The sequence below is a fragment of the Dama dama genome, chromosome 7 (assembly GCF_033118175.1).
Source record: "Dama dama isolate Ldn47 chromosome 7, ASM3311817v1, whole genome shotgun sequence".
Classification (NCBI taxonomy): domain Eukaryota; kingdom Metazoa; phylum Chordata; class Mammalia; order Artiodactyla; family Cervidae; genus Dama; species Dama dama.
In genome coordinates this window covers 31239832-31264786 of record NC_083687.1, presented here as the reverse complement: position 1 = coordinate 31264786, position 24955 = coordinate 31239832, and the positions used below count along the sequence as shown (strand labels likewise).

Sequence of the window (24955 nt, the reverse complement as noted above, 5' to 3'; positions counted from 1 at the left end):
CAGCCTTAGAATGCATATAGTAAGAATTTGACCAATGTCAGTTACCATTAATAAACTTTGTTGATCTTGGTGATAAGCATGGTATCAGACTGAGTGGCCTTGATAGTAAATATATGTTTTCCAGGCATAAATTTTGTGGGTAGTCACAACTCACAATTCTACTAGTTTCACTTATGAAAATCAAATGAGTTCTGCTTTTGACATCTAACCAAATATGTTGGTAAGTTGTTTCATTCAAACATGCTTTTTTTTTTTTTCATAGACAAGCCCATAGCAATTAGTCTACTATGATCTAATAATTGTGACTCAATTATAGTATCTAAGTCTTGTTTTGATTTTGGTGGTTTTCCATTGCCAGCGCCGAGGGGAAAATGTATTCCTCATGTAAACTCTGAACAAAGATATCTTTATTCCTAGTACACTTCATATTTGCTTATAATTTACCTCCCAACCTCCAGACTGGATTCATCTACTGTAATAGTAACAGATGACGTCTTTATTGGCAAGGATCTCCTGAAAAGCTGTACCAGCAGGATCCATTAATCACCTGTATAATCATCCATATGGTTTCTTTTAGTTTTATAACTATAAGCTGTCTCTTTCCCCCTATTATCCTCACAGTTAACCTTTTTAATTTTCACAGTTACTCAATTTCTCACATTAAACCTAAATCAGTAAGAAATTCATACTAAAGAAAATGAACCTGTGATCTCTACCATTTAAGAACTCTCCTTACGATGAAAACATGTGCACTAAGAAGTGACAAACCGAGTCATAAATCAACACATAAGTTTATCCCTAATTTATTCAATCAGTAATGATTTATGCACCATTGTATGTTTATCACTGTGAAGAATTAGAATATCCTAGCATTATTGAAGAATAATATATAATATTCCTATAAAATATATTTCATGATTTATGAAGCAATTAAAAAGTAATTGAAGATCATGATAGATGCAAAATAAAACAAAAGGGCAAGCATATAGAATATCTATGTGTTTAAAAAATTCATACTAAAGGATAGCTCTATTGTAATTGCTTCATAAATCATGAAATTTATTTTATAGGGGATTCCTGAGATTTCCCTGGTAACTCAGATAGTAAAGAATCTGCCCACAATGCAGGAGACCCGAGTTCAATCCCTGGGTTGGAAAGATTTCCAACCCTGGAGAAGGAAATGACAACCCACTCCAGTATTCTTGCCTGGAGAATCCCATGGACAGGGGAGCCTGGTGGGCTACAGTCCATGGGGTCACAAAGAGTCAGGCATGACTGAGCAGCTATCACTTTCACTGTTTACTATGTAGTACTTTGAAGGAAGAGATAAAACTGCAAATATCCGTGGAATCAAGAAAGTTGCCTTCCAGGAAAGAAAATCCTGAATCTGGTAAGGCTTAGAGGGCATCATCTTTGAAGGATGGAAATCACATCATTGACTTCCAATGATATATATCAAGAATAAAAATAATATGGCACCTTATATTTTGTAATTGTATATATCTTTGCTGAATAAAAAGTTAAGGTGCATTTTTTTAAGCTTAACATATATTTTCTATTATTTTGTTCTCATAACCAGCCATCTAAATAGATTTTTTGAAAAATGGTTCTGACTAAACATAGTAAATTTAGCAAAAATATTTATTCCCATTCTTTCTAAAAAACATAAAAGTTGTATTAAATACAAAATTGTATGAATCTGTAAGAACAAATCGAACTGGAGCCAAACTATGAGCAGAGAAGAGATCTATAAACATTAGGGAGATGGAAAGTAGGTGCTTGTATTCTCAGACACTTCAGTCATGTCCAACTCTTTGAGACACCATGGACTGTAGCCCACCAGGCTCCTCTGTCTATGGGAATTCTCCAGATAAGAATACTGGAGTGGGATGCCTGATTCTCCTCCAGGGATCATCCTGACCCTGAACTTGAGTCTCTTTTTCATCTTCTGCAATGGTAGGTGGGTTCTTTATCACTAGCGGTGGAAGACAGTAAGTGACTTATAGAGAAAAGTATGACATCTAACTGCTTTTAAAAGATTGGGAGGCAGAAATAAAACACATCAGCCAACATCCAATGCATCTGGAAATCCTATTATCTTCAACTTCAAAGATATTCAGAATTTCACCACTTCTCTTGCTAACACCCTGCTCTGAGTCTCCATCATCTCTCAGCTAGATTACTGTTTCAGTGTCTATTTTTGTAATCACTTCCATGCTTCCAGGGAATTCTAAGCACAACAGATATTCTGAAATTTAAGGTAAATCATTCATCTTTTTATTTCTCTTTTTAAAGCCCCAGATGTCTAAGCACAGGAAAAGCCTGAATTCTTACAGTGGCATCTCCTGACCTCATCTCCCAACCCCCTCCTGACTCACTCTGCTCAGCCTGTTGGCCTCCATGTTGTTATTAAAATACACCAGGTAAGGCCTTTGCCATCCTCTGGCTGGGAAGCTTTATTCTTGCGTGGCTCCCTTCTTCCCCTCCTTCAAGTATTTAAATCTCACCTTTTCAAGGAGAGCTCTCCTGACCGCTCCGTTTAATTCTACCATCTGTCCATCTCATCCACTGGCTGCTTCTCTTCCTACTCTATGGTTTCTTTCACCCAGGGCACTTTTCCTCTTCTGAAATACTCTATAGCACAATTCATTAGGCTTATTTTTTATTATCTTCCTCCTTCCCCTTAAATTTTAACTTCAAAGAGACAACAATCTTTGCTATTTGCTGATGCATTCTAACTGCATGGAGCAGTACCTGGCACTCTTAAGCAATGAGTGACTATGTTTGAAAATGTTGAAATAATTTAGAAATATTCAAGAAACTGCCAGATAAAAAAATCTAGAAGAGCTGAATGTACTTTCTTGTCATAACAGAAAATGGAGGTAGAGAGGATATGGAATACTAGCTGCTGCTGTTTGTTTTTTTTAATTGATGTAAAAATATTTGACTTCGTATTATTTACATATATCTTTGAGAAATCATTGAATAAAAAGTCAAGTTTTATGAAAAATAAAGAGATGTATATAAGAAGAATTTGGTTAAGGTAAAATGTTGGTTTATTTAGTTTCAAGCTTTAAAAGTGAGTGAAAGTGTTAGTCACTCAGTTGTGTCCAACTCTTTGCAACCTTATGGACTGTAGCCCACCAGGCTCCTCTGTCCACGGGATTCTCCAGGCAAGAATGCTGGAGTGGATTGCCAGTCCCTTCTCCAAGGCATCTTTCCGATCCAGGGATTGAACCCAGGTCTCCTGCATTGCAGGCTTTAAGCACATTTTTTTCACAGCAGTCAACACATTCTCTTTATATCCCTCAGGAAACCTCCCATGAAGGACACCATAGGTGTGTAGAGTTGTTTTGTCCTGATTATTGTTGAAAGTTCAAAAAATGTGAAAAACCTTAGACAAGAAATACACATAGTAAAGACTATTCATGGGGCAAATAAATTTCTCCTCCACTCCTAACTCCATGATTGCACTCTGCTCTTCCTGATATCCTCTGTATACAAAGTAGCACACTTAGGGTATGTGCAAGTGTGTTTTTATATGTACATTTATTTATACACGTATGCTGATTGATAAATAAATAGCATCTTGTGTTATCAATACCCTCCTGTAACTTTTTCTCTCAAATATATACACCTTAGAGACCATTCTAATTCTGTAGCCATAGATTTGCCTCATTAATTTTAATAAATACATAATATTACTTTGTAAAGACATATTTAACAACTCCAGAGCTGGTAGTCACTTACGATGTTTGTAGCCTTTTGCTAATGCAAACAATGCTGCAGTAAAGTCTTTGCACATCCGTCTCTGCATGCCTATGTGAGAATATCTGTCTGAGTGAATTCTGGAAATGGAAATGCTGTGTCAGTAAATGTACATTTGTGCACATAGTATATAGTCTTAAAATGCTCTAAAAAAAAGCTAAAGCAAAATGGCTTTTCAACATTATATAAAGTATTTAGCTCTATGCAATTTGATAAGCAAAAATTATTACCCATTTAATATAATTTGCATTTTTGTATGCATAAGAGTAAACCATTTTATCATATATTTGAAAGTCAAGCAAAAGCCTATGTCCTGTACTTTTGCTGTTGTTTCAGGTGGATGGTTTTTTTCCATACTGATTTTTTTTTTTTTAATAATTGACATGTATATGTTGAGTTTAGCCTATTTAGTCTTTCACATGGGGCTTCCCTAGTGGCTCAGACGGTAAAGAATCTGCCTGTAGTGAGGGAGACCTGGATTCATCCCTGGCTTGGGAAGATTCCCTGGAGAAGGGAATGGCTACCCACTCCAGTATTCTTGCCTGGAGAATTCCATGGACAGAGAAGATGTTTTTGGAAGTTTATCACATTTTTTGTTTCATTTTTTGTACCTTATTTTTCTTTACAGAAATTTTTATATAACAAATGCTTTAATCATTTTAAGCCCTGAGTTTTAGTGATTTTTTGAGTGACTGTAGATCTTTTGCATGCTATTATCTTGTTTCTACACTTAAAGTTTTTATTGATTTGGAGTTAATTTGAAGGTAGGAATTTATGATCTTTTTTAAAAGATTTTAATCAGTTGGCACAATCACATTCTATTGAAAAATTCTCTTGATGACATGAAATTATAATAATATAAAGTTCTACCCTTTATTGTAAAGTAAACCTTCATGCACATTTGGGTTTATTTCTGAAGCCTGATATAAATTGCTTTCAAAAAATTAGTTTCATATCATAATCTGACGCCAAGTAAGTCAGGAGTTGAATAATCAGAATTTTTATGATAAAGAAGTACAAAGTCTGGCTTTTGGAGTTATTTGTCCAAAATTACAGATTTAATATTTATAAACAATCATAGCAGCTTTATGTCCATTACTTTTTCTACTACATATGTATTGTGAAAGAAAAAAAGAAAGGCTAATACAGCAGAGACACTGGATAAAGACATGTTGAATTTTAATTTTGACATTCAAACTGGGGAATCTGGATTAGTATTGCTCAGTAACTTGCAGAAAGAAAAACTAGATCGAATTTAGAAGCACTAGTTTTATTCCTGGTTGAGAGTCCCTTGGACTGCAAGGAGATCAAAACAGTCAACCCTAAAGGAAATTAGTCCTGAATATTCATAGAAAGAATTGATGCTGAAGCTGAATCTCCAACACTTTGGCCACCTGATGCAAACAACTGACTCATTGGAAGTGATCCTGATTTTGGGAAAGATTGAAGGCAGCAGAAAGGGATGACAGCGGATGGGATAGTTGGATAGCATTACTGGCTTGATGGACATGAGTTTGAGCAAGCTTCAGGAGTTTGGTGATGGACAGGGAAGCCTGCTGTGCTGCAGCCCATGGGGTCACAAAGAGTTGGACATGATTGGGTGACTGAGCAGATTCTGATTTTACTTGGCTGTATATTTTGGGCAAGTTGTTTTATTTTTCTGAGTTTTAGAATTATCATTAGCTAAACCTGAATTATCAAAATGTATACTCCTAATTTATACAGTGACTATGACTACCAAATAAATATACATCTTATGTTTATTAAATAGTTTTTATAATAAATACAAATATAGAGTGAGAATGAGGAGCCACTATGGTGGTGAAACATGAAAAGAATCATAATTTAGAAAGATTTTGCAACTATACCTAGTTGTCCTATTTTTCTCAGAATAGTAAGCATATGTATAGTTTTACCTATTTAGTATTGCTTCTTATTAATATAGTTATTAATATATTGACATGCTTTAATGTATTAATATAATATACCATATAAAATATAAATTAATCTATAATATATAAAATTATGTATAATATCTATATAATGTAATTATCCATATGTATTAATATAATTATTCATATAAAATGATATGCCCAACATTTGTGTTTCATTAGAAACATTTTCCTGGTTGTCTTTGAGGTTGTCTCACCTTTTAGTCCCTCTGGTTTTTCTCTCCTGGACATGCTGGCATCATAAATGTTAATTATGCTGAATCTCAGAGGTTTAAATGGAAGGATGAGCCAAGATAGGAATAGCATGACAACTCCTGGGAGAGCTTCCTGTGGATCTATGAATTCTATGGATAGCCTTAACTTGGAGTTAGCTTCTTGAAGTTGACCCTTCAGTAGGTCAGAGCCTGGCTGAAACTCTGCAGAACTGAGAAGAAACGCAAACAGAAAACCAAGCCTGGGTATTATGGTATTATGTTTCAGCCACAGGTCATTCTCCCATAACTCCCCTACTCTGTCATGCACTGAATAACTGATGAATTACAACTCATCATCAAGTAAGTGCAGAAGGAATTTGGGGAGGTAAGGATAATGAAAAATCAAAAGTCACCTTGCTTTGCCATTGGTTGCTTTATAAGATGGAGTAAAAGGACCATTCAGCAGTGGACCGCTAAGTGATTTTCTTTTAAATTTAAACGGTTGATTCCACAGATGCATATATTTTTGTTTGAGAGGAGAACAATGAAATTAGGAAAAGTGTACAGACCTAGGATTCAAAATCTTATTTTATTCAAATTTTTGCTTCTGAATTTTCTAGGTTTATATACTTGGGTAAGTCCTGTAACTTCTTGCTGCCCGAGTTTCTTCTCTTCTATCATTAAAAAAAAATCCTTTTTACTTTGGAAGGTTATTATGAGAACAAAACAAACATACATGTGAGGAAGATTGCTATATGAGTACCAAAGAAAATATATATGTACATATATATATATATACATATATATATACATATATATATATATATATGGTTACATATATGTTTATGGAAAATTTGATATATTCCGGTGTTTCTAAATCCTAGGTATACATTATTTTATTATGAGGAAAGCTATGGGAAAATATAAATTTACTATTAGTGTTAGGTACCTTTGGGACTTTATATTTTCATTTAAATATTTTTAGGTGTGCCTTTTTTTAAATCACTTCTCTAGATTAAAACTGCTATTTGTATTACAAAGTTTGTGAACAGCAAGATATTGATTTTGTGTAGATAGCAATTAAGCTCTGAAGGTCCTGCTATTCAAACAAATCAAAGACTGTTTAAATCTATGACAATTTAGAATAAAGGAATCCGATAGGCAGAGAACATGGCATTGAGATCACAGCAAAGATCTTCAGACAATATCTAAAATAAATCAGAGGTGAAATGAATACTTAAATATTGTTTTTATTTTGTCATAACATATTATATTTGAATCATGCTTATGAAGTTGTTAAAAGAGTATATTGTGATGCAAGCTATAAAAATGGCCCGTGTTTCCTTAAGCCATGTTTTAAGATACTTCTTTCTTGCTGCCCTTTCATTCCTTTGCAGGTCCTATCTGCTGGAGAAGCACAGATTCTTCTGTCTTCCCAGCTCCATTTTCTCATCCTCTGGGGGGTTCATCAGCATTTCCTTTAACTTCCTATTTAGACAAATTAAGCTCTACTAATCCCATAATTTTCATACACAACCAGAAAGGCAAAAACTCCCCACAGCCCTTTCCAGGCAAATTAAAAACTACTGAGTTTGGACTCACCCCTGTAATCTTTGCATCCTAATTTTTTCTGTTTCTCTCTCCTGTTGCATATTCAGAAGACACATTTAACTGATCATCTGCAATGTGCTAGACAAAAGAGTACGCTCTTTCTGTCTGTGTATATCTTTTCTCTCTCATTCCCATTTTTCTTTCTTTTTTTCTAAATAATTCTATCAATTCTGTTTTTTTTTTTTTTTTTCGTCCTTGCCACATAGCATGAGAGATCTTAGCTCCCTGACCAGGGATCCAACCCGTAAACCACTGGACCACCAGGAAATTCCTTCTTTCCCTATTTTCTTTCTTTATTTTTCCCCCTCTTTACTTATCTGTTGCTATCATTATATCATCACCTATTTTATCACTATGTTTCCCTGACCAGGGATCCAACCTGTTAACCACTGGACCACGAGGAAATTCCCTCTTTCCCTATTTCCTTTCTTTATTTTTCCCCCTCTTTACTTATCTGTTGCCATCATTTTATCATCACTTATTTTATCACTATGTTTCTATATACCTTCAATGTTTAGGAATGCTGTCATGTATTCTGAAAACCAATAAAACATACTGCATATTTTCCTTTTAAAATTTTTACTCTTCCTGAAGTAAGTATGTGATATGATTTTGTTCATAACAGTCCAAGCTTATCTCAGAAACTTAAAGGCATGCTGGGTCCATTTAGAAGGATATAAGAGAAAATAATAAAGATTGGGAAAATAGCATGGCCGTAATCTGTGAATGGTAGGAGAAAATTTTCAGCTTTCTTTAGATTTATAAATAGTGTCAGAGTGCAGGTAACTACACAATGAGATCCTGAGTCTTTATTTAGCAAGAAAGCAATTCAGATAGGGGGAATTCTACAATTGTATCTTTTATGATTCTAATTGGAAATACTTATGTGCTCATTGAGGGGGATCCTTCTATAAAGTAACCCTGCAACACGTGAGTGATTTTTCTTTGATCAAAATAGATGAGGCAAAATTTGGTTCAGAAATTATGTATAAAGATAAAAATGTTTCTCAATGTTGAATCAGGATCCTATGTTTTGTTGCTATAATTCTCTAATCAACTGGCAATGATATCAGTGCCATTTCTTTGCAAATAAAATATAATGCCAAGCATAATCATATTTCCAAGATTCTATTCCTAAAGTCCCACTATCATATGATAATAAATGGGAGAAGAAAAGATATTGGATAAGACCAGTTTTAAATGAAGAGTGTTAATCTATATATAAGGACAGGATTTATAAGGGAGAGTCTCGATAATCAACTTGATTTTCCATAGAAGTTCACAGGCACTTGAAAATTTCCAGAAACATTTTTATATGATTTTACCATGTAAGTAGGCCTACTAATATTTCAGCTACTGCTTATATTTCCCTTAATATTATATAGTTTTTTCTTGATCCAATTATCATGCAAGCAGTATGGAGTTAGAAGTGGCATTGAAAATCCATTGATTTTGATAAGTAAAATAAATATATTTATTGATTGATTAGTTGCATCATTTTGGGAATGAGCAGAAAAGCCTTAAAATATTTGCTCTAAGGGTAAAACAGGGTGTAAGAAAACAAAATAAAGAAGGAAGAGAGAGGGGGAAATGTTTAATGTGCCCATAATTATCTTGAGGAGATAGAAACTTGTATATAAAAATAAGAGAAATTTACTTAAAGGAGCCAAGTATTTGAAACTCTTTCTGGTGTTTTCACCCAGAGGTTAGAAATTCATCAAATTTATTTAGATATCTGTTGAGTAGCATTTCAGAGCAAGTAAGTTTCCAATGCTTGATTGTTTTTTGTGTATGTTATCTTGTTTGAATTTTTTGTTTCTTCCTTTTACTTTCAAATTTTCTTAATAGGATCAGCACTAATGCTTGGAAGAGGTAAAAGGAGTCCTGATACTCCATCTTTTCACTGTGCGAAATCTATGACATGCTCCAGTTCCCATGATGTTTCTGACTAGGGTTGGTTTGAGAAAGATGAAGATACCAAAATGCATTGGCTCCCCCTGGACTGCTGATCCACCTGCCTTCTTCATGCTGTCCTTTGGTCAACCTGTATTTGGGAAACTCTGCCTTCTTGCAATCGTTTTCATCTATACTATGCTGTTTTGGTTAAATATTCATGACAACTAGGCTTGATGGTAGCTCTATTGAAACTTTTTAGAAGAGAAGACAACAAAATGCAAAAGAATGATAACTAACCAGAAGACACTCATCACATAAGGAAAATTTCCCAATTACTTTGCTGGTTCTTTTTATTCTTTTCTTAATAATCTTTCAATATTATACTGATAATGTTGGTTTGATATTTCATCATAATTGGAATATAAATGCAGGTTACAGCAGAAATGAGAGTTTCACCTTAGCATCTCTGGTTTTTAGTTTCCAGAGGCTTCCTTTTATCATTGATACCCATCCTTAGAAGGGGTGTTTAGAGGTCTCAGCTGTAGACCTCCTATCAGTGCCAATATGTGGGTCAGTAATCAGAGCTCACTAGATGGTTTTTATCTTATTGGGATTTTCTGATCGATCCTGGCTGGAAACACCACTCTTTGTAATCTTTCTGGTGGCTTACATCTTTGCCCTGTTTGGAAATATCTCTATTATACTAGTTTCCCGCCTGGATCCCCAGCTGGATAGTCCCATGTACTTTTTTGTCTCTAATCTATCCCTTCTGGATCTCTGCTTTACTACCAGTACTGTCCCACAGATGCTAGTCAACCTTCGGGGACCAGAAAAGACCATTAGCTATGGTGGTTGCATTGCCCAGCTCTATATTTTCTTGGCCTTGGGTTCTACAGAATGCATACTTCTAGCCATCATGGCCTTTGACCGTTATGCTGCTATTTGCAAGCCCCTTCGCTACCCAATCATCATGAACCAGAGACGCTGTATCCACATGGCCACTGGGACCTGGATTAGTGGCTTTGCTAACTCACTTGTGCAGTCCACTCTTACCGTGTTGACCCCAAGATGTGGACAGAGGGTGATGGACCATTTCTTCTGTGAAGTTCCTGCTCTTCTGAAACTAGCTTGTACAGATACCCATGTGAATGAGGCTGAGCTCAATGTGCTAGGGGCTTTGCTACTTCTGGTGCCCCTCTTCCTCATCCTGGGCACTTATGTGTTCATTGCCCGGGCAGTAATGAGAATCCGCTCTGCTGAAAGTCGCTGGAAGGCCTTTAATACCTGTGCTTCACATTTGCTGGTGGTCTCTCTCTTTTACTTTACAGCCATCAGTATATATGTCCAGCCTCCCTCTAGTTATTCTCGGGACAGAGGGAAGATCATGGCTCTCTTCTATGGAATCGTCACACCCACACTCAATCCATTTATCTACACACTGAGGAACAAGGATGTGAAAGCTGCCCTTAGAAGGGCACTAACTAAGGAATTTTGGGTCAGGACAAGATGATCTTTGAAGAGAAGACCTAAGAAGTAAGGATGAATGTGTCTGCCTTTCAAAGAAGATTTCAGACATGGAAGTGACGAGAGGACAGTGTATTAAGTTCACAGGTGAAACAGGACAAAGAAAGAGACCATCAATTCTTAATGATCTCCATAGAGCCCTTATCAACTTTTGAGACTATCTGTTTTTGCAATATTGGATCTTACCAAGTCATGTCAATTTTTTCCCTAACCCTTATGACTAGCTAACTTAGTTTCAGGGGAAAAACCTGGTGTAATAGCTAGAGAAAAGATATTTAGAAAGTTTTAAAAGGTATATTTGACATAAACTGTTCCTAAGTGAATCCCAAGTAAATTGGAAATGATCCCATGTTTTAAAAAATGCCACTACTGTCCTGAGTTAACTTTAACCAACATGTATTGAAAGCATTTAGTCATCTTCTAACAATCAATGTTCAATTATGTCATTCACCAAAGACCCCAGAGGCAAGTGAAATCAAGAAACATTTAGGTCAAAAGCATATAAGATAGACATATGCAAAGGGAAATACATAAAAAATTTAGACTCAGTGATTTTAAATATGTTACTTTTGCCATAAACCTTAGCCAGTCTTACGGTATGATAAATAACAATGAGTCCAGGGCAAATACAAATAAAACTTACTGTGGAGGAAGAGAGAAAAAGCAGAAGAATGCTTTGAACAGTGAACAGTGATGGAAAAACCTAAGGCTGAAAATATTCTAACTCAAGAAAACTTACTAGTAATTTATGAGTTACTAGTAGTTATGAGTTAGTAGTTTATGAGTTAGTAGTTTATGAGAGACAACTTCCTTTACCACTTGACTGGGTAAGGTAGGCCTAGTTCAATGTAGGAGTTATGAGAATATCATATTGAGTTTCAAGCCTTGGTTGACTTCTTAGCTTTACTTGAAAAAAGGTCTTATAGCCTCTGGTTATAAACTGCCTTACAAATACGAATTAGTTAAACATGCCTAAAGAAAAGCAACTGAGTTCAGTAAAAACTCAACATCATTGCCTGGAATGCAAATCAAATCTTTTTGTTCATTAATGAGTATATTTAGCCCCATAGATAGAGTGATAAACATACGTGTGCCTCAGTAAAAACTCAACATCATTGCCTGGAATGCAAATCAAATCTTTTTGTTCATTAATGAGTATATTTAGCCCCATAGATAGAGTGATAAACATACGTGTGCCTTTTGGGGAAAACCAATTATTATCTTTGACTATAGTTTCTTTGCCACCAAATAGGGACATTAACACTTGCCTTAATTCAAAGGTGTTTGAAATTGCCTTTCTTAGCAAACTTTGAATTTAATATTTAATACTATAGCTCTGTGGCCCATAAAACAAATCTAAATAACAAAATTTTAATTCTAAATTCATAGAACTGTACATAATTCTTTTCCCATATGGGTCATTACAGAGCATTATTCTGAGGATCAGTAAAATTTCTGCCAATCTCTCTTTTGTAGTACACATCCCCAAACTTTCTTTATAAAATCATCCTTTCCAAAATACATTTAACCATTTTTACTTATTTTAGTCCTCTAGTTATTTCAAAGTAATGAATCACAGTCCCTTAATAAGGTAATCTCTAGGGTCTTGATAAACATGAATTTCTCAAAATCCATCAATGTGTTTCATCAGATTCCTTAATTTTGGAGAATAAATACACTGGATGGTAAGAATTTTGGAATCTGAATTAAATTGGTATATGACTAGGAACATTAACAATCTATGTGTTCAACCTGGCCAAAAATCATGTAAAATTTTGAATTGCAAATACTGAAGACAAGATGTAATTAAATATGCAAAAGCTCTCCCTCCCAAAGATAAAATATTCTAGTAAATCGAGATCACCTCATATAATGGAATATTTCATATGAATTTCTCTTTCTCCCCACATATCAGTAAGAATCTTTGCATTTTCCTACTCAGCATATTCGAATGTATTTAGAATTTGTTTTTCTGACAACAGTTAACCCCAATCACATGAGGTATCCTCTCAGGTGGGTTCTATTTGAACACTTTATCAATGCATTGCCTTTCAATGTAAGTCCTTCCCAAGCCCATATAACATTCATATTTGTAATTTCTCAGATTACTGCAGATTTCTTTTTTATGCTTTGGACATGATAAACGTTCAGTAAATGCACCCAACATGATTGAATCTAGACCTGTTCCTTTTTCTCTTTTTTCCCACTGCAACCCTCCCCCTCTCCTCCTAAAAAGAACAATGCAAGGACCTACTTCCTGTCAGTTAAGTTACAGTGAACACTTCCAATTTGTGTGGTCCAACTAGGAGACAGATGAAGCTAAAATATAAGGAAATGGATTTTAAAGAAATGAAGATTCCTAGTTAGATTAGAGAAAGAAAATCTGTTCCCTCAATTCTAACATAATCTGGAAAAGTATACTAAACTTAAAAAAAAATTTGATAACAGTGTTTGTCACAATTCATGATCCATTTTTACACAGGACTTCATGTCACTATATAATAAAATATATGCTAATATTTATATTAAAAATGTTTATAGTATTAATTTATTCATTCTTGATAAAGCAATGTATTTCTCAGAGCCTGTATGTTGTACTTCTCAGAGAGTATTCGAGGTTATTAAATAAAAATGCTAATCTTCTTGAGTTTATTAGTTTTGCTTGACAGTCTAGATAAAATTTAAGTAAATGAACATTGAAACTACTATTTTGTATTAGAACAAACATAGATCTATTATGCTGTGGAAGTTGCATACATTTTTAAGCAAAAACATGGGACCACAAAAAAAATTAGCACTGCTATTGGAGGTTGCTTCCAATATGCCCCCTCCCAAATCCTAAGGGTATGTTTTGATTTACCTTCAATATTACAGACATATCAGAGCAAAAACTTGAGACTTAAAAAAATTCTGAATTTTTAATATTTTTACATAAATGATACCTGATATTTTAGAATTTTATACATTAAAATACACAGTTAAATGAATTCCAGTACAGGTACTGTCAAGCAGGCAAATAAATATAGTGCAATATTGAAAACACAATTAATGAAAAAATTTAAACATTCTTAGAAGTATTACTAAAACATCAGTAAATTTATTAAATTTTATATTAGTAAATTTTATAAATATCAGTAAGTCATTAAACTGAAAAATATTTTGTGATATAGAAAAAGCAGTAGGGAAGCATATTCAACAAGGTGAAATTATCTATTTCAAAACAAAGTCTAGTGTCTATTTATTAGAGGAGCACTAGAAAATTCCCAACGATGTCAAAAACAAATCAAGGCGTAGATTATGTGGCACTACACAGATTCCTCTTTCCTACCATGTGTGATATCCCATTTTAACATCTACCTTCTAATTCTTTTGGGACCACATAATTCAGGAAAATAAAATGTGAGTCTAAGTGATGAGTGTCTTTTCTGGATTAACAGTTTTTAAAAAACACATTTTCCTACTTCATCTATGCCATATTTTGAGATGACTGGATCCCAAGATAAATAAAATCTGGATCCCCCAATAATTGGAAAGAAGGAAGCACCAACTTCCCAAGTCAGATTTTATGTGCATAAGAAATACAGTGTTTTGTTTTAAATCACTGGGATTTGGAATTGATTTGTTATTGCAGCAAAACCTATGTTACCTTGACTAATATAAGTACCATACACACAAAATTCCAAATGTAAGAAATTGTATTATTTAAATATAATTGTAAAAAAAATGCTTAAAACTGATGCCTGCAGTAAATATTGCAGTTAGATAAAGTATCAGTATTCCCATTATGATTCATGTAAAATTACTAGAAATATAAGCCACTTTTGTTCATGCTGCCCCTTACAACAATAGTCCTGTTTACAAACATAAGCCAGCACATGATTTTCTGAGTTGGAATGATAAAATTTAAAAACCCTAAATTTCTTTCTAAATCTACAGCTTGATTGATGAGAGGGTTACATAGAGAACACAAACCAGCGAGCAGGTTTAAACTCATATTTCTTACATTAGTTGAACTTGTACAAAAAGATGGCACTACTAATATAAAGGTATCCAACTGAAACTTTATCACTCTTTTTACCACAAATACTTTGACTTTTTATAAAGTAAATTCTGGGGAAAATTTTCAGTTAATAACTACATTGGACCATAGCCTTAGGACCACTCGCTTATGGCAATAATTCTACATGAATCAATCTTACTGGTTACTTTAATTTTCTAGATTAAGGAGTAGCAGAAGAAAAAAGAAACCTGTTAAATGAGTTCTAGTGTTTTAATCCTCGGTATTTAGAAGGAAAAGTAGAGTGGGAATAGTTAGGTCTTTCTCCTCAATCACACAATAGTTCTAAGTGAGCAAATCCTTGAAAGTAAAAGGTGAATGAGATTTTAGGTCTTAATTCCTCACTCATCTATCTGTGACATGTTCTCAGACCATAATGAAATTAAACTAGAAATCAGCAACAGAAAGATAACAGGAGAATATCTAAGGCTTTGAAACTAAGTAATATTTCTCTAAGTAATCCATGGATCAAAGAGAAAATCAAAGGAAATATCAAAATTTGTGGTATGCAGTGCTTAAAGAGTAATACTTATTAGTAAATGCTCATTTTAAAAAAATAGTAAAGGCCTCAAATCAATAATCTAAACTTTTACCTTAAGTAAAAAATGAAAAAAGAGAAACAAAATGAACCCACATAAAGTAGAAACAAAAAAATACTAAAGAATAGAATTCTGATTTAACCCTCCCCACATTTCTCTTTTGGTAACCACAAATTTGCTTTTGATATCTGTATGTTTCTGTTTTGTAGATAAGTCCATTTATTACCTTTTTAAAATGAAATTCTACATGTGAGTGATATCATATGATAATTTTCCTTCTCTGAGTTACTTCTCTTAGTATAAAAATCTCTAGGTCCATCATGTTTCTGCAAATAGCATTATTTCACTTTTTTTTTTTACATTTAGGAGTAGATGTAAGATTAAACATTTTTTAAAATTTATCTTATTGTTTAAAAGGTAGACCTCATGTTTAATGTTCGTACCACAATTTTTTTTTTTTAATGCCTTTCCCATTATCATAGGTATTTGAAAAGAGAATACGTTCATTTTTGGATGTATTATCCATCTGTGGTAGCCTATTGTTAAACTGGTGAGTGAATTATCAGGTTCAGAGTTATTTTAGAAAAGATATAGTGTTTGGATGAAGCCTACACTCAGTCTTCTTTTAACTCTAACTCCTTTGATTCTGTAATTTTGTATAAGTTTACATAACAATTACTAAACATTCTCTTTTTAAATGAGGTCCATACAAACACACATGACTTCATGGGTGACCAATAAAGTTAAAATTGATCATTCTTACCAGAGAAACTTAAGTCTGAACTTACAGAAAATAAATTATATAGGTTGTATATTTTTCAGTCCCTGGAATGCAGAATCTAAGATTCAGTTAAACCCAGATGATAATTAACTACTTTTCACTGAAACAATCCTTGAGGGACAGGTCCATGAAGTCCCATGCTTGAACTCATAGTGTTTATGTGAAACATCAACCACACTGAACAAGTTTGTTCCCTAGTGCCTGGGAAAGACTGACTTTATGGGCTGTCCATAGGCTCATGGGTATCAACGGCTCAGTGGGAAGTTAAAATATCTCTGGGTCTATGCTCACTGTTTAATCTTATATGAAAACATCTCAGTCCTTTCCCTACATGAAAATTACAAAGATCGAGCCACCAGCTCAATTCCAGAATAAATGTTCAATTTTAGGATTAAAAGAGATTGGTTCCTACTGATGAAGATCAACTCTGGTGAGTGAAACTTCTCTATATTTTATAAAACATTGTATAGCTGTGCTCCAAAATTTATATATTTCCTTTCACATTTCATTTGTTTTTTAAACCACATTTTTCATGCTTTTGTACCCATTAGTCCTCCCAAATGCTTCTTGCAAATCCACAAATGACCCTCACAATGGTAAATTCAATACTGTTATTGTTATTTTAAATTTCCTTTCTTAAATTAATGAATCTATTGTACATGGGGGCTTCTCTGGTGGCTCAGTGGTAAGAAATCTGCCTGCAACACAGGAGGTGCACGAGATGTGGGTTTGATTCCTGGGTTGGGAAGATCCCCTGGAGAAGGACATGGCAACCAACTCCAGTATTCTTGCCTGGAGAACCCCTTAGACAGAGGAACCTGGTGAACTATGGTCCACAGGGTCACAAAGAGTCAGACACAACTGAAGCAACTTAGCACACGTTGTACGTTATTTTTTTTTTTCTTTTAAAGCATCTATCTTCCATTGGCTCTATGATGTTACTCCTTACAAGTTTTCTCCTTTTTCTGTAAATATTTTTTCTCAGTCTGACTCAGTCCTCTTCTCTACATCTATTTAAATTTGATGGTATCTAAAAGTCTATCCTCAGACCTCTTTTCCGTCCTTTTTTTAATTCAAAATAATTCTTGTAAGAGCACTCTTACTGAATTGGGGGTGTTTCAAGGACTGCCATAGTCTTGAGTTCCAAATCCTCATATCCAACTTTATGGCTGGCACACCTCAGACTGGGCTTCTCCCACCAGAACTCATTTCTTCTCCCAATCATCTGCCTGTCACTGTTATCTGTTTCAAAAAATAGGAAAATTTATCCTTCATCTGCACATTCATCAACCATCAAGACTTTATCTGCTTATCTCTCCAGAAAATTCTCATAACTTTTTCAAATTATGTGAAGCTGTTGATCACATTTAGAAGTTCAATTTTTGAAAAAGGGCTAAAGATTTTTCTGAGTTAAATATTACCACATTCCCATGAAGATAAATTTGTCTTGATTTTAGTAGCTCTTTGCTGAGTACACTTAGTTACTTGACTAATAACTATATCAATATCATACATTCTTTCCTACTGTTCTTTGGCTTCCTAAACAGAGTCATCCTTGCTATCTTCAGAGTGACCATGGCCAACCTGACCTCAGTGAGTGGATTCCTCCTCATGGGGTTTTCTGCTGACCGTAAGCTTCAGATTTTATATGCACTGCTGTTTTTGGTGACATACCTGCTGGCCTTGACAGGCAACCTCCTCATTATCACCATAACTACCTTGGACCATCGCCTCCATTCCCCCATGTATTACTTCTTGAAGCACCTCTCTCTTCTGGACCTCTGTTTCATCTCTGTCACTGTCCCCCAGTCCATCGCAAATTCCCTTATGAACAATGGCTACATTTCCCTTGGTCAGTGCATTCTTCAAGTTTTCTTCTTCATAGCTCTGGCCTCGTCAGAAGTGGCCATCCTCACAGTGATGTCTTATGACCGGTATGTAGCCATCTGTCACCCACTGCACTATGAGACCATTATGGACCCCTGTGCCTGTAGGCATGCCGTGATAGCTGTGTGGGTTGCTGGGGGCCTCTCTGGGCTCATGCATGCCGCTGTTAACTTCTCCATACCGCTCTGTGGGGAGAGAGTCATTCACCAATTCTTCTGTGATGTTCCTCAGGTGCTGAAACTAGCCTGCTCTTATGAATTCATTAATGAGATTGCAGTGGCTGCATTCACAACCTCAACAGCATTTATCTGTTTGATCTCTATTGTGCTTTCCTACATTCGCATCTTCTCTGCGGTGCTGAGAATTCCATCAGCTGAGGGAAGAACCAAAGTCTTCTCTACCTGCCTACCCCACCTATTTGTAGTCACCTTCTTCCTCTCAGCTGTAGGCTTTGAGTTTCTAAGGCCCCCTTCTGAGTCCCAGTCGGCTATGGATCTCATGTTCTCCATCTTCTATACTGTGATACCTCCAATGCTCAATCCAGTTATCTATAGTTTACGGAATGAAGCCATGAAGGCAGCTCTGAGGAAGATACTGTCAAAAGAATTCCCTTAGAGAAAGATGCATTTAAAAGCCATTTTTAAACTCTAAAGTACCATACAAATAAAAGGTACTGTTATTATGTTTCAGATTGTAGGAGAAATAAATCTGATTTCTTTCTGGAACTCCCTTCTAACTTTTCTGTTCTTTATAGTCTTCTCTGAGAAGGCAATGGCAACCCACTCCAGTACTCTTGCCTGGAAAAAGCCCATGGACAAAGGAGCCTGGTAGGCTGCAGTGCATGGACTCGCTAAGAGTCAGACACAACTGAGCGACTTCACTTCCACTTTTCACTTTCACACATTGGAGAAGGAAATGACAACCCACTCCAGTGTTCTTGCCTGGAGAATCCCAGGGCTGGGGGAGCCTGGTGGGCTGCCGTCTATGGGGTCGCACAGAGTCAGACATGACTGAAGCGACTTAGCAGCAGCAGCAGCAAAACATAATTCTTCAGAATTTAAGATGTTATGGTTCTAGGGATATTGGTCTTCTTTCCACAAATTCAATTTTTATTTTTAGGCATCTTATAGGATTTTTTCTGAACTAAAAGAGAAAAGGCAATTAGTTTGGGGCTTGGTGAGCACAATTTAAAGCTGGCTTTTATAGATATATGGGTATAGCTGAGTCCCTTCGTTATTCACCTGAAACTATCATAACATTGTTTGTTAATGAGCTATACCCCAGTAAAAAATAAAAAGGCTTGACAAAAATAAAGTTGGCTTTTAACAAATAGATTCCAGACTGCTGCCAAATAACATGATTGTGTTCATGAGATAGTATATCTATGGTGTATTATGTGATTTCCAATAGACCTCCAGGTTTCTTATGTGCATTAAGTACCCATATTAATTTACCCTTCCTTTTATGTATTATAATAGCTTTCCCCATACCTATTTATTCAGTCTCTAATAAACATCAGGTACAGTATATACATTTTTCTTTTGATTTTATTAAGCAACTGTTCTACCTATGCCCCATTCTATCAATTAGGACACTAAATTTAGAAGAGATTAATTTCTTGAGACTTCTCAAAGAATAGTAAATATGTGGTTCAAAGTAATATTTGTCTGATTCCAAGCTCACTTATTTGCCTGTACTCATTGCAAATGATTTGTTTCTCTGTGTGTGTGCATGCTAAGTTGTTTCAGTTGTGTCCAACACTTTGTGATCCCATGTCAGTTTTTGTATCATCTGTAAAAATAAGCATATTCTACTATTATACACTAATGAGATAGTCTTCAGCAGAATGCTATGTAGCCTTTAAAACAGTAAATCTATGTCCTTACAGCTTCAGAAGAAGCCTTTGTAATATAAATTGAATAAAGTTATAGTCATATGATTATTACTGGAAAATATTAATAATGTATATAAAAGATGGTAGGAGAATTCAGAAATTACAAAACAACATCATGGACTTACATCCATTTTAAAGTATACTTATAAAGTAGTTGCATATATTTAAATAATAAATTTTAATGAACTGAGCGAGCCTCTTTATAAGATTTTCAGGTACTGTTGCTAAATTTGTTTTAGGATCTTTTAGTAGATAGTTTTATGTTTATTAGAGACCACAATGGTTGCCCAAAATAGCTGTTCCAAATCTGAGATGCAATGCATAGGCCTCAATTTCTGTAAACAATGATTTCTAGTTTCCCAGGACACCTGACATTAAAAATTTCTTTTAATGTTTAAAATCATGTTTGCCTTTCTGGAATGCATGATTTAGCTATTATAGCGGTTCTCCAACTGTGGCATTCAGTCCAGCAGCAGCAGCATCAGGCAGTTTGTTGAGCATTCAAATGTATGGAGGTACAATTAAACCTTCTGAATCAGAATTACTAAGTGTGAGGTTTAGGTATCTGTTTTATCAAGTTCTCCAGGTGAGCCATACCTCTACTAAAGTTTGCAAACTGTTGAACTAGGAACAAAATCCCCACAGTTTACCAAGTCACTCCCCCTCTGTGTGAAAAGTTCCAAGTCCCAGGTGACAAAGAAGGAGAGAAAATGAAATAGTCTCATCATTCAGTTCAGGCTTCCATTACAAAAGATGGGGGGGGTGAAAATCCCAAAAGCAACAGAAACCTTGGGTTCTCAAGGGAAACAACATGTTTTAAAAGATGTCATTATAGATGAGAAAGGTCAAAATTTTGTGATCAGCTTTCATAACTACCCACACACCAATAGTAGATGTGGTAAGTTTTACAATCTTGAATGAGGAAAGAGAAAAATGTTTTATGGAAATTGACAGAATATATATTCTTCAAATTTAATTTGAAAAAGCAAGACTATTCATTCTAACAAGGAAAATGAGCTGTTAATAAAGGTCATAGATTTAATTCACATAAGTATATTACAAAATGAGCAATTTAAGAAAAGTCGGTAAATTAAGAAAGGTTAATATTTTATATGTTTATATAAACATTCAATAAAGTAATTGCACTATAACATGTATAGTACTTACACTGTACTATAACGTAGAGTAACTGTACTATAGTGATATCATAGTCTCTGATATCACCATGAAAGACAAAGCCTTGAAAAGATAAATGTTCAGTGTAATTTTGGCTTTTTTCCCCAATGTTTCTGCATGTCTTCCATAAATACTCAGAGATTTTAGATGTAAGACAGTGGTATGAATTTCAAAGGAAAAGGCTTGGTGCTTAGATTCGATTCTGTCACTTAAGTATTCTGAATCTTATTTTTTTCTTTTAAAAAGAGAGATTAAAATGCTTAGGCCATAGAAGATAAAAAAAATAAAACTTGAGGCATATTTTATGACAAACTCTAGCATGGTGTCTGTCTCATGAAAATGAATGCTCAAAATTTTTCAGTTTATTTCCCAGACTGTTGATAATCACTGGTGGAAATTTGGCAGACTAAAATACTTAATGTACCAATATCAAAATTAAGTTTGGATAATAATGTCATTTATTATTTTATCAGTTCAAGGAAAAGAGGAACAAAAAAACAGGCAGCAAAGGGCTCTCCAAGGCAAAAAGGGAGAAACTGTTGAAAGCATAGCCTTTACTCTTTAATTCTTTCTGTTTTCTATTAGCTGTGTGAGGCTTTAATCAAAATGGAGTTAAGAGGGTGATATTCTAGATTAACTTTGCAATTCACATACATAGAGAAAGAGAAAGACTTTTAATTTGGCAGCCAAAACAAACATTTAAAAATTTAAATTTAATGTTAATATAAAATTGTAAAGCTAATACTACTGACCCCTGCTGGTAGAAGGGGGGAGCAGATGTTGAGTTCATTCTTCATGGAGGTTGATTTCCAAGAACCTGAATTAATGAGACACACACACACGCAAAAATTTCAGGTGAGATTTCACATTTGTTGTTCAGTCGCTAATCATATCTAAGAGAATATTATTTAGATCAGCACCCCACCCCCATTTCTCATCAGTCTGAGAGGCTTTTGTTAATTCAATAGCCTCTCTCATTTACTTTTTTTTTCTCTTCTCTAATGTCAAACTTTCCTGTTCATAATTCAGATCTATTCTGTCTCCCTCATGTCTCCTCTGACACCTCTTTTCCTCCTGCCCTCAATCTTGCACATGGTTCAGAATAAAACTCAAAGAGATTGTTTCATTCCGCAGTTTTTTTGTTGTTGTTGTTGTTGTTTTTCCCCAGCTGCTGCCTATAACTCACAGGAAGAGGAAAAAATTAAGGAATATGAGAGGCTCATGACTGACTGGTCAGTTCTCATATTCTGAGGTATATTTTAACGAAGGGAGAACTTTTTTTTATCTCCATCCTGCAAAGCCCAAAACACTATACAATGGCCTAAAACTTGATTTATTTCTTTTCTGAATTGTAGATCACTTTATACCTTTTCAGAGTGTCTTTCTGAAGTTGTATATTGGGTTTTTGAAAGTTTTCCTTCCACATTGAAAGTCACCTCAGAGCAATCACTCTTTCTTCCTCTTCTTTGCAAATGCCTTTGCATGTAGTAAATAGTCAATACACACTTAATGACTTTAGCTGAAGACAATGTGAAGAGAAATGAAATGAAATGAAATTTCAAAGAAAAAACTGTTAGGTACCAGAAGAAACCCTAGACAGATTAAACACTAAATCTGATAGTGAAATGTTAAGTAATTCCTTTGTAAAAGTTTTTTTGTTCTTGATTTCAAATGTGTTTATTAAATAAAATGTTAGCTGGAAAGGTAGTAACACTGCATAATTTGGTTGTTAGCCTCACAATTATAGGAGCTTTCTCTTTATTAGAATGGCTTGCCAGGGAAGAACCTTAGATATCATCCCATCCAACCACAATTCCTCTAAAGGGCCCTTCAGTGTACTAAAATAGAACAATATAATCTATCCAATTTTGTGAAACCCCTAATTAAGAACTGATCACTGAATTTCTGTTCTTGACTGAAAGCAAAGCAGCAAGTTTCACTTTGTGGAAATGGAATAGTGTTTTTAGTGGCGGAAGTACAACCATTTTTCTGTGATAGGACCAGTGACTCTGATCACATCTGCACTCAGGTTTATTTTTGTTTTCTGTAAGTTCCCTGAACACAAGATATACACATCTTCAACTTTGAGTCCCCAACATCTAGGGCACAGCTGATGAATGACAGGTACTCAAAAATTAATTGTTGAATGACAGGTACTCAAAAATTAATTGTTGAAAGAAGCATTGATGAATACATGAATATTTTAACATCTCTCTACTGCATTTCCTCCATCTTCTCTATCTTCCAGCTGCCAGCACAATTTGTACCTTCAAAATAGTTATGGCAAATGTAACCACAATGAGCGGATTCCTCCTCATGGTGTTTTCCAACAACCGTGAGCTGCAGATCTTACACGCATTGCTTTTCTTGTTAATATACTTATTAACCTTAACAGAAAACCTCCTGATTATCACCATCACAACTCTGGACCAACATCTCCAATCCCCAATGTATTACTTCTTGAAGCACCTTTCTCTACTGGACCTCTCCTTCATTTCTGTCACGGTCCCCCAGTCCATTGAAAATTTACTGACAGGCAATGGCTATATTGCCCACAGTCAGTGCATACTTCAGGTTTTCTTCTTCACATCTTTGGCCTGGGTTGAGGTGGCCATTCTCACTGTGATGTCTTGTGATCGCTATGCCGCCATTTGCCTCCCACTGCGCTACGAAGTCATTATGGATCCCAGAGCCTGTAAACGGGTCGTGATAGCTGTATGGCTGAGTGGTGGCATCTCTGGAATCTTGTATACGGCTGCCACATTCTCCATCACGTTCTGTAGGGCCAAAATAATCCACCAGTTCTTCTGTGATATCCCCCAGTTGCTGAAGCTCTCTTGCTCCAATGATTACCTAGGCGTGATTGGAGTGGCTGCTTTCATGACTGTGCTTTCCTTCATCTGCTTCGTCTCCATTGTTCTCTCCTATGTGCACATCTTTTCCACAGTTCTAAGAATACCCTCTGCTGAGGGCCGCTCCAAGGCCTTCTCTACCTGCCTACCCCACCTCTTTGTTGTGTCATTTTTTCTTTCCACAGGCATTTTTGAGTTCCTAAGACCAACTTCAGATTCTCCAACTGCTTCTGACATTATCATATCTATCTTTTATACAGTAGTGCCCCCAACACTGAACCCTATGATCTACAGCTTGAGGAATGAAGCCATGAAGGGAGCTTTAAGAAAGTTACTGCTGGGTGGTGAATTCACCAGGAAAAAAACATTTTTGTCCTGTTGTTGATGGCTGTCCAATATTACACACAAGGAGCATATCTAATAACTGGAATCCATTATATATAAATGGTAAACACTGCCAAAGAGTCAGACATGACTGAGCAACTGAGCATGCATGTAATATGTATATAGTAGTGTTGAGGAGAAACAAAAACTTTTTTTCCTGTTGATGAACCAAATACTATAACCATAATCATAATGGAAATGCTTCATTTGACATCTTCACTTTTTTAGACACTGAAATAAGACTTTTTGTTATTCTTTCAAATTAAGAGAAAACAAACAATTATATATAATATTTTAATGTAGGCCCACTACTTTCCTTTTCCTCCCAATACATATAGACATGCAGACACAAACATATATCAGGTCATACCAACAAACATAGCACTTTTGGAAAAACAGCATAGACAAAATTATAGCAATAATAGTAATAGGCCGTGGCA

General features: G+C 35.1%; 1 protein-coding gene and 2 pseudogenes across 1 annotated transcript; all 3 read left to right on the top strand.

Moving 5' to 3' along the window:
• The first annotated feature begins 9985 nt into the window (after window positions 1–9985).
• LOC133059117 (olfactory receptor 2B6-like) lies at window positions 9986–10931 on the top strand (annotated as a pseudogene).
• Window positions 10932–17897: 6966 nt separating this feature from the next.
• Window positions 17898–18824, top strand: LOC133059116 (olfactory receptor 14J1). The gene has a single exon (XM_061146153.1). The coding sequence runs from the start codon at window positions 17898–17900 to the stop codon at window positions 18822–18824; it is 927 nt and encodes a 308-aa protein (XP_061002136.1).
• Window positions 18825–23559: 4735 nt separating this feature from the next.
• Window positions 23560–24610, top strand: LOC133059277 (olfactory receptor 14J1-like; annotated as a pseudogene).
• The last annotated feature ends 345 nt before the right edge of the window (window positions 24611–24955 follow it).

What these genes read in the sequence shown, in the direction of transcription:
- LOC133059116 (XM_061146153.1), top strand. Translation starts at nt 17,898, where the DNA reads ATGGCCAACCTGACCTCAGTGAGTGGATTCCTCCTCATGGGGTTTTCT.